This window comes from Gobio gobio (genome assembly GCF_949357685.1).
Source record: "Gobio gobio genome assembly, chromosome: 25".
NCBI classification, from domain to species: Eukaryota; Metazoa; Chordata; class Actinopteri; order Cypriniformes; family Gobionidae; genus Gobio; species Gobio gobio.
In genome coordinates this window covers 9,744,875-9,759,265 of record NC_137121.1, presented here as the reverse complement: position 1 = coordinate 9,759,265, position 14,391 = coordinate 9,744,875, and the positions used below count along the sequence as shown (strand labels likewise).

The following is a 14,391-nucleotide window of genomic DNA, read 5'->3' as shown; positions in this document are numbered from 1 at the left end:
TCGCGCAGTTTTAGTGTGAGATTTACAATCGCGTTTGTGGCGCCGCTCGGCGGTCAAGAAAACCACTGGAACAGTTTCTAGTCAACTCAAAACACACCCGACTGACTACAGAAACTCAACTAGATAGTGTGCAATGCCTTGTAGTGACAAATTATGGCATTATTACCTACGACTATGAGGTTAAACGTTTTGAGGGAGCAGGGCGCCTCGAGACTCAACAAGCTCAACGACATTCAAATCTCAGGACGTTTGTTTTGGGTATCGGAGAAATTTACATACAAGAAAGTATAATATTTTAAATATAAAATTTCTAATTATTATTATATTGAAATCCCCACAGAACCCTCTATATCAATAATAATAACAATATTTTTTCCCCCAATAATCATAATTGCCTGTGATTGGTCCATCGTATTACAGCGCTGAGAAAACTAACAAGTACCACGCAGAGCCAAATGGGCGGGGCTTGACGTCCAGCTCCACCTCTGTGAACCTAGTGAAGCGCCACTCACCGGGTGTTAGCATTATTGCAAGCCCTTCGTCAGTGCGAACACTAAAACATGTTTATTGTTTGATAATTTTTTCTTCAAATGTCCCATTGTTAAAGAATTTTGGTCTGACCTTTCAAAATTCCGTCCCTAAAATCTAAATTGGACTTTGGGTTAACATTGTGTGACATAATGTTATTTCTTTTTTGATTGTAGCCTAATCATAAAATATGGGAAATGTTATTATTTTATTGCCAAAATATTTTCTTTAACAATACCGGAATTAAATAATTTTATTTGTGACATTAACAACAAAAAAAGTGTCAAAAATTGAAAGACGAACAATTCAATTGTACATTGAATTTTGTATTAGTCTCCTGTATTTATATATTTACCTACTCTTTATTTTTTATTTATTTTCTTTTTTAATGCTGTCATTCATTGTTGCTGTATTTACAGTCAAACCAAAAATTATTCAGACACCAGATATAATTGTTTACTAGTGGGTTCAGGACACTATAGTTCATCTATGTAAGTGAGGATAGCAAAATAACTGCGACATATTATACCCAAAAATTCTTCAAACAGTAAACCAGTAAAATTAATAAAAATTTGGGACAAAAATTGTTAAGACACTTTGACCTGACCATGTTTTGCTTCAGTGTTTTTTTTCTTTAATTTGCTAAAGTGGACCTTTTACACCACATACTGAACAAAATGAAGCATCGCTTGGTCATTGGTTGGCCTAAATTGGTACTATCTAATACATAATTTGAACAGCTGATTGGTTGATTGTAATCCATCACACAGCTTTCTATCAAAGTTACTGACATTATCAAGGTGAATTTGTTCTGACAGTTTAACTCTTAAAGTTCTCGTCATATTTTATTACCATTTTCTAAATTAATAAACTGTGATAATATGAGAAATGTTTGAAGGTGTCTGAATACATTTTGGTTTGACATTAAGTGTTAAAGAAACCTTTGGTTATATCTGTATTATCTGATTTGCTCATAAATCATAAAAATAAAAAATAAAACATGTTTATTGTTGCAAAAAAGAGACTTGCATGGAATTTTCGACGCTGCCATAGCTAATATTGCCTTACCTTTCTGTAATATTTTTCACGGTTTTTCAACATGTGACAAACTCCTGCCTTGTTTTCAAGGCTATTTGTGAATTCATCTGAATCATACCTAGTTAATAATGTAACATGCCACACTAAATGTTGCTGAATATATATTTTTTATATAATCTTGATCAGCAAAATGTGCAGCTAACACAATCAATCTTTAATCTAGGGAAATGTTACAACGAGAAGATATCAATAAAATACAAAATTTTAGTATATCAAGTTTCAATAACATTTGTTTTTGGTGATATTTGAATGTGTTAAAAACAAGACATTTTACAAAACATAAAACAGCTAAACATATTTACATAATCAACGTCATCCTCAATATTATTGGAAGTCGAAACTTCCCAGCAAAGTGTTGTGACTGTGTTTTCTCTTTATGTGAACCAGCATGTTCTTTTTATTTATTTGAATGCCGCAGTGTGTGCAAGCCACCCTGACTTGCTGCCGGACACGTAATCTTACTGCTGAAGATGGAGCTGCTGGGAATGAAGGTCCTTTGGCTGGGGATAGTAGAGGTACTTTTAATGGGGACGGAGGTCCTTTTAATGGGGATGGAGGTACTTCTGCTGTGGATGGAGGTGCTTCTGCTGTGGATGGAGGCGCTTCTGATGGAGGTACTTCTGCTGTGGATGGAGGTGCTTCTGATGGAGGTGCTTCTGCTGTGGATGGAGGTGCTTCTGATGGAGGTACTTCTGCTGTGGATGGAGGTGCTTCTGATGGAGGTACTTCTGCTGTGGATGGAGGTGGTGCTGCAGCTGGCACTATGGGTGGAGGCCGTTTGTCTGATGTATTTTTACAAGCTGTTAAATGTTTAATCAGAGCATCCCTTCTGATTATTGTTGATGTGCAGTAGCAGCAGTGAAAGTGTGGTGTTTGTCTGCAGCCTAGACCACACTTGATGATGACAAATCCTAAAAGAGAAGTAAATAAAAGTAGAACAAATTAGTTTGATGGATGTGAGGACATGGCTGTACAAATGATGTCCCGCATGCTTTGCAAGCACCACTAATGATATGTTTTACTTTCAAATTCGAGGGGGAAATGACCAAGGGCAAAACAAGTGAAAACAGAAGGGTTGATAAACTTACACAGTATTATTGAACTCAGGGCCGTTTTTAGCCATAGGCGAACTAAGCGGTCGCCTAGGGCGCCATCAGAACGCATATCAGGTGTGTGTGTAGGAGTGTGTGTAAAGGGTGTCACGGCCACCCTGAGATATGATTGCCGCCCCCACTGGTTCCCCTAACACTATTGGGATAGAGTACTGTCAATCAGACGATTCCTATATTGGATCAGAGTACTGTCAATTCAATTACTTGACTGTTGCATGTAAAGTTTGCATTTGGAGCGCTCAACAACACCATTAGATCAAAGAGCTCGGTGAAAGCTTTGGCAAGGTAAGCCTTTTTCTAACCACACAATAAAGCTAAATTTAAAGGCCAATTAAAAAAAAACAGGTACAATAAAAAGTGCACAAATCTTTATTTTGTTAGGGCCGTATTTGTGGCAGTCGAGAAATCACGCTGTGAAATGGGCAGATAGCGTAATATTGCTCTGTGTATTGTAGAGGCAAGATATAGGCTAACCACACTCACTTTAGCATTTCATGATATTATTATATTTTGACTCTAGGAAGCTTTCTTCTCTTCCTTGCACCTTCAAAAGGTGCGCGTTTTTGCACCAATGCACTGTTAAAGGATCAGTGTGAAATTGTCCCATATAAAACTTTAACAGCCAATTTAAAAATAGTATAATAAAATTTGCTAATTCACAATATTAATTACATCCTTTATTAAACCGCTTTGTCGAATTTAATACATCTTTACGGATGGCGTTGAATGCTGAATCGATTCATTCAGTTCTAAAAGTGTCGTACAGGGCATAGCGTTGCGTTATTTAAAGGGGAAGTTCAAGCGTCAATGAGAAACAATGACCGCACTGAATCAATATTTATTCTTGTTACTTTCATGAGACTGGTCAAGCTTTTATACGTAGTTTCCAAATTGTATTAGTATATATTTGTTAATAAGGATTACAGTTCCAAAATGGTATGTGTGTATGTATTTGTTAATAAGGAAGGATTCAAATTAATACCAGTAATACCATGTTGCTTTTTAAGATTAGGCTGGGGGGTGCCAATAAGGATTTCGCCAAATGGCTAGAAACGGCCCTGATTGAACTGTATAAAGACATTTAAATGAATTCACACATACCTTCCTGTTGAACAGCATTTCGAATGTGATTGGCAACATGGTTTTGTGCCTCGTGTAGATGTTTATGCAGCATTGTACAGTAGTTACAGTGATACATGTTGCAGCACACCGAGCATTTCTTAATGGAGAGAAGGGGATCATGTCCTCGCCTCACTATTGTCTGATGCTTCTGTGCAGGTTAAACAAACACACACCATTTTAACATCTGTAAGCAAACATACATGTATATAAACTATGACGACTAATAAAACACACACAAACCCCACTTTTTAAAAATATATATATTTCAATGTCGCAATGTGTGCAAGGCAGCCTGACTTGCTGCCAAACACGTAATCTTACTTTTGATGATGAATGTCCTTTTGCTGGGGATGGAAGTCCTTCTAATGGGGATGGAGGTACTTCTGCTGGGAACGAAAGTCTTTCTGCTGTGGATGGAGATCCTGCTGTGGACGGAGGTACTTCTGCTGGGGATGAAGGTACTTCTGCTGGGAACGAAAGTCTTTCTGCTGTGGATGGAGGTCCTGCTGTGGACGGAGGTCCTTCTGCTGGGGATGGAGGTCCTTCTGCTGTGGACAGAGTTCCTTCCTCTGTGGAAGGAGGTCCTTCTGCTTTGGATGAAGGTTCTTCTGTAGGGGGCGGAGGTCCTTCTGTTGGGGATGGAGGTCCTTCTGTTGGGGATGGAGGAACTTCTGCTGTGGACGGAGGTCCTTCTGTTGGGGACGGAAGTCCTTCTGCTGTGGATGGAGGTCCTTCTGTTGGGGATGGAAGTCCTTCTGCTGTGGATGGAGGTACTTCTGATGGAGGTACTTTTACTGTGGATAGAGGTACTTCTGATCGAGGTACTTCTGCTGTGGATGAAGGTGGTGCTGCTGCTGGTGGAGGCCGTTTGTCTGATGTATTTTTACAAGCTGTTAAATGTTTAATCAGAGCATCCCTTCTGATTATTGTTGATGTGCAGTAGCAGCAGTGAAAGTGTGGTGTTTGTCTGCAGCCTAGACCACACTTGATGATGACAAATCCTAAAATGTAGAAAGAATAAGTTCAATAGACATTATTCATTTATAAAGTGTTTTATACAGTTCAGTGCAGCAATCCTGTAGAGGTTTTGGGATTGAGCGTCTTTAACAATGATAAAAAAGACAGAGATCGAGATAAAAGGGAGAAGGGAAAAAGCAACATCAAAGAATAAAATCAATATTCTTTAGATAATGAGTTTATAACTGTTGGGCTAGGGAATATGAATCATTTGTATGACCAAGGCCAAAAAAAGTGAAAAACAGAAGGGTTAATAAACTTACACACAGTATTATTGAACTGTGTAAACACATTTAAATGAATTCACACATACCTTCCTGTTGAACAGCATTTCGAACGTGATTGGCGACATGGTTTTGTGCCTCGTGTAGATGTTTATGCAGCATTGTACAGTAGTTACAGTGATACATGTTGCAGCACACCGAGCATCTCTTAATGGAGAGAAGGGGATCATGTCCTCGCCTCACTATTGTCTGATGTTTCTGTGCAGGTTAAATAAACGCAAACAAACAGACACCATTTGAACATCTGTCAGCAACAAAATATATATAAAACAAATATAAAACAAAACTATGATGATTTCCATGCATATCAGTCTAAATCTAACCCAGCTTACATGACATTACAACATGAGGCAGCGACCTGTTTGAAACCTGCTTCAGTTCGTCTATGTTGTGTCTGTGCTGTGTCTGTGTTGTGCTGTCGTGCTGTGTCTGTGGTGTGTCTGTGTTGTGTATATGTTGTGTCTGTGTTGTGTCTGTGGTCTGTCTATGTTGTGCCTGTCTATGTTGTGTCTGTCTATGTGGTGTGTCTATGTTGTGTCTATGTCTATGTCTGTGGTGTGTTGTGTCTATGTTGTGTCTTTGGTGTGTATGTTATGTCTGTCTGTTGTGTGCGTTGTGTCTGTGTCACATCTGTGGTGTGTCTGTGTTGTGTTTATGTTGTGTCTGTGGTGTGTTGTGCCTGTGTTGTGTCTATGTTGTGTTGTGCTGTGCCTGTGTTGTGTCTATGTTGTGTCTGTGTTGTACTGTGCCTGTGGTGTGTTGTGTTTATGTTGTGTCTGTGTTGTGTTTCTGTTGTGTCTGTGTTGTGCTGTGTCTGTGGTGTGTTGTGCTGTGCCTGTGTTGTGTCTATGTTGTGTCTTTGGTGTGTATGTTATGTCTGTCTGTTGTGTGCGTTGTGTCTGTGTCTGTGGTGTGTTGTGTTTATGTTGTGTCTGTGCTGTGTCTATGTTGTGCTGTGTCTGTGGTGTGTTGTGCCTGTGTTGTGTTGTGCTGTGCCTGTGTTGTGTCTGTGTTGTACTGTGCCTGTGGTGTGTTGTGCTTATGTTGTGTCTGTGTTGTGTTTATGTTGTGTCTGTGTTGTGTTGTGCTTGTGTTGTGTCTATGTTGTGTCTGTGTTGTGTTGTGTCTGTGCTGTGTCTATGTTGTGTCTGTGTTGTGCTGTGTCTGTGGTGTGTTGTGTTTATGTTGTGTCTGTGTTGTGTTTATGTTGTGTCTGTGTTGTGCTGTGTCTGTGGTGTGTTGTGCCTGTGTCTGTGGTGTGTTGTGTCTGTGTTGTGCTGTGTCTGTGGTGTGTTGTGCCTGTGTTGTGCTGTGCCTGTGTTGTGTTGTGTTTATGTTGTGTCTGTGTTGTGTTGTGCTGTGTCTGTGGTTTGTTGTGTCTGTGTTGTGCTGTGTCTGTGGTGTGGTGTGTTGTGCCTGTGTCTGTGGTGTGTTGTGTCTGTGTTGTGCTGTGTCTGTGGTGTGTTGTGCCTGTGTTGTGTCTGTGTTGTGCTGTGCCTGTGTTGTGTCTATGTTGTGTCTGTGTTGTGCTGTGCCTGTGGTGTGTTGTGTCTGTGTTGTGTTGTGTTTATGTTGTGCTGTGTCTGTGGTGTGTTGTGCCTGTGCTGTGTCTATGTTGTGTCTGTGTTGTGTTGTGTCTGTGGTGTGTTGTGCCTGTGTTGTGTCTGTGCTGTGTCTGTGTTGTGTCTAAGCTGTGTCTATGCTGTGCTGTGTTGTGTCTGTGTTGTGTATATGTTGTGTCTGTGTTGTGTCTTTGTTGTGTCTGTGCTGTGTCTGTCTGTCTATGTTGTGTCTGTCTATGTTGTGCTGTGTTGTGTCTGTGTTGTGTATATGTTGTGTCTGTGTTGTGTCTTTGTAGTGCTGTGTTGTGTCTGTGTTGTGTATATGTTGTGTCTGTGTTGTGTCTTTGTAGTGTCTGTGTGTTGTGTCTTTGTAGTGTCTGTGCTGTGTCTGTCTGTCTATGTTGTGTCTGTCTGTGTTGTGCTGTGCCTGTGTTGTGTCTATGTTGTGCTGTGTCTGTGGTGTGTTGTGCCTGTGCTGTGTCTATGTTGTGTTGTGCTCTGTCTGTGGTATGTTGTGCCTGTGTTGTGTCTGTGCTGTGTCTGTGTTGTGTCTAAGCTGTGTCTATGCTGTGCTGTGTTGTGTCTGTGTTGTGTATATGTTGTGTCTGTGCTGTGTCTGTCTGTCTATGTTGTGTCTGTCTATGTTGTGCTGTGTTGTGTTGTGTCTATGTTGTGTCTTTGGTGTGTATGTTATGTCTGTCTATGTTGTGCTGTGTTGTGTATATGTTGTGTCTGTGTTGTGTCGTGTCTCTGATATGTCTATGTTGTGCTGTCGTGCTGTGTCTGTGGTGTGTTGTGTTGTGTCTATGTTGTGTCTTTGGTGTGTATGTTATGTCTGTCTGTTGTGTGCGTTGTGTCTGTGTCGCATCTGTGGTGTGTCTGTGTTGTGTTTATGTTGTGTCTGTGTTGTGCTGTGTCTGTGGTGTGTTTTGCCTGTGTCTGTGGTGTGTTGTGCCTGTGTTTGTGGTGTGTTGTGTCTGTGTTGTGCTGTGTCTGTGGTTTGTTGTGTCTGTGTTGTGTCTATGTTGTGTCTGTGTTGTGCTGTGCCTGTGGTGTGATGTGTCTGTGTTGTGCCTGTGTTGTGTCTATGTTGTGTCTGTGTTGTGCTGTGTCTGTGGTGTGTTGTATCTGTGCTGTGTCTATGTTGTGTCTGTGTTGTGCCTGTGTTGTGTCTATGTTGTGTCTGTGTTGTGTCTGTGTTGTGTTGTGTTGTGCTGTGTCTGTGGTGTGTTGTGCCTGTGTTGTGTCTGTGCTGTGTCTGTGTTGTGTCTAAGCTGTGTCTATGCTGTGCTGTGTCTGTGTTGTGTATATGTAGTGTCTGTGTTGTGTATATGTAGTGTCTGTGTTGTGTCTTTGTTGTGTCTGTGCTGTGTCTGTCTGTCTATGTTGTGTCTGTCTATGTTGTGCTGTGTTGTGTCTGTCTATGTTGTGTCTGTCTATGTTGTGCTGTGTTGTGTATATGTTGTGTCTGTGTTGTGTCGTGTCTGCTATGTCTATGTTGTGCTGTGTCTGTGGTGTGTTGTGTCTATGTTGTGTCTTTGGTGTGTATGTTATGTCTGTCTGTTGTGTGCGTTGTGTCTGTGTCACATCTGTGGTGTGTCTGTGTTGTGTTTATGTGCTGTCTATGTTGTGCTGTGTCTGTGGTGTGTTGTGTCTGTGCTGTCTATGTTGTGCTGTGTCTGTGGTGTGTTGTGTTTATGTTATGTCTGTGTTGTGCTGTGTCTGTGGTATGTTGTGTTTATGTTGTGTCTGTGTTGTGCTGTGTCTGTGGTGTGTTGTGTTTATGTTGTGTCTGTGTTGTGCTGTGTCTGTGGTGTGTTGTGCTGTGTCTGTGGTGTGTTGTGTTTGTACTGTCTATGTTGTGTCTGTGTTGTGCCTGTGTTGTGTCTGTGTTGTGCCTGTGTTGTGTCTGTGTTGTGTTTATGTTGTGTCTGTGTTGTGCCTGTGTTGTGTTTATGTTGTGTCTGTGTTGTGTTTATGTTGTGTCTGTGTTGTGTTTATGTTGTGTTTATGTTGTGTCTGTGTTGTGTCTGTGTTGTGTTTATGTTGTGTCTGTGTTGTGCATGTGTTGTGTTTATGTTGTGCCTGTGTTGTGTTTATGTTGTGTCTGTGTTGTGTTTATGTTGTGTCTGTGTTGTGTTGTGTCTGTGTTGTGTTTATGTTATGTCTGTGTTGTGTTTATGTTGTGTTTATGTTGTGTCTGTGTTGTGTCTGTGTTGTGTTTATGTTGTGTCTGTGTTGTGTTTATGTTGTGTCTGTGTTGTGTCTGTGTTGTGTTTGTGTTGTGTCTGTGGTGTGTCTGTCTATGTTGTGCTGTGTTGTGTCTGTCTATGTTGTGTCTGTCTATGTTGTGCTGTGTTGTGTATATGTTGTGTCTGTGTTGTGTCGTGTCTGCTATGTCTATGTTGTGCTGTGTCTGTGGTGTGTTGTGTCTATGTTGTGTCTTTGGTGTGTATGTTATGTCTGTCTGTTGTGTGCGTTGTGTCTGTGTCACATCTGTGGTGTGTCTGTGTTGTGTTTATGTGCTGTCTATGTTGTGCTGTGTCTGTGGTGTGTTGTGTCTGTGCTGTCTATGTTGTGCTGTGTCTGTGGTGTGTTGTGTTTATGTTATGTCTGTGTTGTGCTGTGTCTGTGGTATGTTGTGTTTATGTTGTGTCTGTGTTGTGCTGTGTCTGTGGTGTGTTGTGTTTATGTTGTGTCTGTGTTGTGCTGTGTCTGTGGTGTGTTGTGCTGTGTCTGTGGTGTGTTGTGTTTGTACTGTCTATGTTGTGTCTGTGTTGTGCCTGTGTTGTGTCTGTGTTGTGCCTGTGTTGTGTCTGTGTTGTGCCTGTGTTGTGCCTGTGTTGTGTCTGTGTTGTGTTTATGTTGTGTCTGTGTTGTGCCTGTGTTGTGTTTATGTTGTGTCTGTGTTGTGTTTATGTTGTGTCTGTGTTGTGTTTATGTTGTGTTTATGTTGTGTCTGTGTTGTGTCTGTGTTGTGTTTATGTTGTGTCTGTGTTGTGCATGTGTTGTGTTTATGTTGTGCCTGTGTTGTGTTTATGTTGTGTCTGTGTTGTGTTTATGTTGTGTCTGTGTTGTGTTGTGTCTGTGTTGTGTTTATGTTGTGGCTGTGTTGTGTTTATGTTGTGTCTGTGTTGTGTTTATGTTGTGTCTGTGTTGTGTCTGTGTTGTGTTTATGTTGTGTCTGTGTTGTGTTTATGTTGTGTCTGTGTTGTGTCTGTGTTGTGTTTGTGTTGTGTCTGTGGTGTGTCTGTGTTGTGTTTATGTTGTGTCTGTGTTGTGTTTATGTTGTGTCTGTGTTGTGCCTGTGTTGTGTTTATGTTGTGCCTGTGTTGTGTCTGTGGTGTGTTGTGTTTATGTTGTGTCTGTGGTGTGTTGTGTTTATGTTGTGTCTGTGGTGTGTTGTGTTTATGTTGTGTCTGTGTTGTGTTTATGTTGTGTCTGTGGTGTGTTGTGTCTATGTTGTGTCTGTGGTGTGTTGTGTTTATGTTGTGTCTGTGGTGTGTTGTGTTTATGTTGTGTCTGTGGTTTGTTGTGTTGTGTTTATGTTGTGTCTGTGGTGTGTTGTGTCTATTTTGTGTCTGTGGTGTGTTGTGTTTATGTTGTGTCTGTGGTGTGTCTGTGTTGTGTCTGTGGTGTGTTGTGCCTGTGTTGTGTCTGTGGTGTGTTGTGTCTGTGTTGTGTATGTGGTGTGTCTGTGTTGTGTATGTGGTGTGTATGTGGTGTGTTGTGTTTATGTTGTGTCTGTGGTGTGTTGTGCCTGTGTTGTGTCTGTGGTGTGTTGTGTCTGTGTTGTGTATGTGGTGTGTCTGTGTTGTGTATGTGGTGTGTATGTGGTGTGTCTGTGGTGTGTTGTGTTTATGTTGTGTCTGTGGTGTGTTGTGCCTGTGGTGTGTTGTGTATATGTTGTGTCTGTGGTGTGTTGTGCCTGTGTTGTGTCTGTGGTGTGCTGTGTCTGTGGTGTGTTTTGTCTGTGGTGTGTTGTGTCTGTGGTGTGTTGTGTCTGTGGTGTGTTGAGTCTGTGTTGTGTCTGTGGTGTGTTGAGTATGTGTTGTGTCTATGTTGTGTCTGTGGTGTGTTGTGTTTATGTTGTGTCTGTGGTGTGTTGTGTTTATGTTGTGTCTGTGGTTTGTTGTGTTGTGTTTATGTTGTGGCTGTGGTGTGTTGTGTCTATGTTGTGTCTGTGGTGTGTTGTGTCTGTGTTGTGTATGTGGTGTGTTGAGTCTGTGTTGTGTCTGTGTTGTGTATGTGGTGTGTTGAGTCTGTGGTGTGTCTGTGGTGTGTTGTGTCTGTGGTGTGTCTGTGGTGTGTTGTGTCTGTGTTGTGCCTGTGTTGTGTGTGTGTTGTGTCTGTGTTGTGTATGTGGTGTGTTGAGTCTGTGTTGTGTCTGTGTTGTGTATGTGGTGTATTGAGTCTGTGTTGTGTATGTGTTGAGTCTGTGGTGTGTCTGTGGTGTGTTGAGTCTGTGTTGTGCCTGTGTTGAGTCTGTGGTGTGTTGAGTCTGTGTTGTGTCTGTGGTGTGTTTTGTCTGTGTTGTGTCTGTGGTGTGTTGAGTCTGTGTTGTGTATGTGGTGTGTTGAGTCTGTGTTGTGTCTGTGTTGTGTCTGTGTTGTGTATGTGGTGTGTTGAGTCTGTGTTGTGTCTGTGTTGTGCCTGTGTTGTGTCTGTGTTGTGTCTGTGGTGTGTTGTGTCTGTGTTGTGTATGTGGTGTGTTGAGTCTGTGTTGTGTCTGTGTTGTGTATGTGGTGTGTTGAGTCTGTGTTGTGTCTGTGTTGTGTCTGTGTTGTGTCTGTGGTGTGTTGAGTCTGTGTTGTGTCTGTGTTGTGTATGTGGTGTGTCTGTGTTGTGTCTGTGGTGTGTTGTGTCTGTGGTGTGTTGAGTCTGTGTTGTGTATGTGGTGTGTTGAGTCTGTGGTGTGTCTGTGGTGTGTCTGTGTTGTGTTGAGTCTGTGTTGTGCCTGTGTTGTGTCTGTGTTGTGCCTGTGTTGTGTCTGTGGTGTGTTGAGTCTGTGTTGTGTCTGTGTTGTGTCTGTGTTGTGCCTGTGTTGTGTCTGTGGTGTGTTGAGTCTGTGTTGTGCCTGTGTTGTGTCTGTGGTGTGTTGAGTCTGTGTTGTGTCTGTGTTATGTATGTGGTGTGTCTGTGTTGTGTCTGTTGTGTGTTGAGTCTGTGTTGTGTCTGTGTTGTGCCTGTGTTGTGTCTGTGTTGTGCCTGTGTTGTGTCTGTGGTGTGTTGAGTCTGTGTTGTGTCTGTGTTGTGCCTGTGTTGTGTATGTGGTGTGTTGAGTCTGTGTTGTGCCTGTGTTGTGTCTGTGGTGTGTTGAGTCTGTGTTGTGTCTGTGTTGTGTATGTGGTGTGTCTGTGTTGTGTCTGTGGTGTGTTGAGTCTGTGTTGTGCCTGTGTTGTGTCTGTGGTGTGTTGAGTCTGTGTTGTGTATGTGGTGTGTCTGTGTTGTGTCTGTGGTGTGTTGAGTCTGTGTTGTGTCTGTGTTGTGTATGTGGTGTGTCTGTGTTGTGTCTGTGGTGTGTTGAGTCTGTGTTGTGTCTGTGGTGTGTTGTGTCTGTGTTGTGTATGTGGTGTGTTGAGTCTGTGTTGTGTCTGTGTTGTGTATGTGGTGTGTTGAGTCAGTGTTGTGTCTGTAGTGTGTTGAGTCTGTGTTGTGTCTGTGTTGTGTCTGTGTTGTGCCTGTGTTGTGTCTGTGGTGTGTTGAGTCTGTGTTGTGCCTGTGTTGTGTCTGTGGTGTGTTGAGTCTGTGTTGTGTCTGTGTTATGTATGTGGTGTGTCTGTGTTGTGTCTGTTGTGTGTTGAGTCTGTGTTGTGTCTGTGTTGTGCCTGTGTTGTGTCTGTGTTGTGCCTGTGTTGTGTCTGTGGTGTGTTGAGTCTGTGTTGTGTCTGTGTTGTGCCTGTGTTGTGTCTGTGGTGTGTTGAGTCTGTGTTGTGCCTGTGTTGTGTCTGTGGTGTGTTGAGTCTGTGTTGTGTCTGTGTTGTGTATGTGGTGTGTCTGTGTTGTGTCTGTGGTGTGTTGAGTCTGTGTTGTGCCTGTGTTGTGTCTGTGGTGTGTTGAGTCTGTGTTGTGTATGTGGTGTGTCTGTGTTGTGTCTGTGGTGTGTTGAGTCTGTGTTGTGTCTGTGTTGTGTATGTGGTGTGTCTGTGTTGTGTCTGTGGTGTGTTGAGTCTGTGTTGTGTCTGTGGTGTGTTGTGTCTGTGTTGTGTATGTGGTGTGTTGAGTCTGTGTTGTGTCTGTGTTGTGTATGTGGTGTGTTGAGTCAGTGTTGTGTCTGTGTTGTGCCTGTGTTGTGTCTGTGTTGTGTCTGTCGTGTGTTGTGTCTGTGTTGTGCCTGTGTTGTGTCTGTGTTGTGCCTGTGTTGTGTCTGTGTTGTGTATGTGGTGTGTTGAGTCTGTGTTGTGTCTGTGTTGTGTATGTGGTGTGTTGAGTCTGTGGTGTGTCTGTGGTGTGTCTGTGGTGTGTTGTGTCTGTGTTGTGCATGTGGTGTGTTGAGTCTGTGTTGTGTCTGTGTTGTGTATGTGGTGTGTTGAGTCTGTGTTGTGTATGTGTTGAGTCTGTGGTGTGTCTGTGGTGTGTTGAGTCTGTGTTGTGCCTGTGTTGAGTCTGTGGTGTGTTGAGTCTGTGTTGTGTCTGTGGTGTGTTGTGTCTGTGTTGTGTCTGTGGTGTGTTGAGTCTGTGTTGTGTATGTGGTGTGTTGAGTCTGTGTTGTGTCTGTGTTGTGCCTGTGTTGTGTTGAGTCTGTGTTGTGTCTGTGTTGTGTATGTGGTGTGTTGAGTCTGTGTTGTGCCTGTGTTGTGTCTGTGGTGTGTTGAGTCTGTGTTGTGTCTGTGGTGTGTTGTGTCTGTGTTGTGTATGTGGTGTGTTGAGTCTGTGTTGTGTCTGTGTTGTGCCTGTGTTGTGTCTGTGGTGTGTTGAGTCTGTGTTGTGTCTGTGGTGTGTTGTGTCTGTGTTGTGTATGTGGTGTGTTGAGTCTGTGTTGTGTCTGTGTTGTGTATGTGGTGTGTTGAGTCTGTGTTGTGCCTGTGTTGTGTCTGTGTTGTGTCTGTGGTGTGTCTGTGGTGTGTTGTGTCTGTGTTGTGCCTGTGTTGTGTCTGTGTTGTGTCTGTGTTGTGTCTGTGGTGTGTTGAGTCTGTGTTGTGTCTGTGTTGTGTATGTGGTGTGTTGAGTCTGTGGTGTGTCTGTGGTGTGTTGTGTCTGTGTTGTGCCTGTGGTGTGTTGTGTCTGTGTTGTGCCTGTGTTGTGTCTGTGTTGTGTTGAGTCTGTGTTGTGCCTGTGTTGTGTTGTTCGTAAGCTGCACTCACCAGCACATTATTGTAATTTCCCGGGGCCGGACTGGGACTCGGGAGAGAGCGAGAGGTTAAGCTCATCCTCGGGAGAGGGGCTGCTGCTGCAGCGCTGATGGTGTTGATTGATATCTGTGGAGTTTGTGTGAGGAGAAAGAAGAGAATTTGGGGAGTTTGACCACATTCTTTTTTGTCTCCTCTTGTTTCTGCCACGCTGGGGTAGCTGCGTTTCATTATTAATCCTGAGAACTTCAACTTCGATCGCTAATGTTTTCGCTCGGTCTAATTCATCTGACTCTGTTGCTGCTGTAACTTTCTCTACCTTCTTCTTCTTCGTTGGCGTTTTCCACACTATAGGCCCATTCCGCCACGGCGCCCCCTA

General features: G+C 42.7%; 1 protein-coding gene across 1 annotated transcript; it reads right to left on the bottom strand.

Moving 5' to 3' along the window:
- Positions 1–915: 915 nt before the first annotated feature.
- Positions 916–14,364, bottom strand: LOC307121619 (uncharacterized protein). The gene is made up of 5 exons (XM_079809256.1): positions 14,028–14,364; positions 5,191–5,359; positions 4,182–4,861; positions 3,840–4,008; positions 916–2,537 (listed from the first exon to the last, which is right to left on the bottom strand). Exons 1-5 carry the CDS (start codon positions 14,241–14,243, stop codon positions 1,951–1,953), a joined length of 1,821 nt encoding a protein of 606 aa, XP_079665382.1. The 5' UTR covers positions 14,244–14,364; the 3' UTR covers positions 916–1,950.
- Between the last annotated feature and the right edge of the window lie 27 nt (positions 14,365–14,391).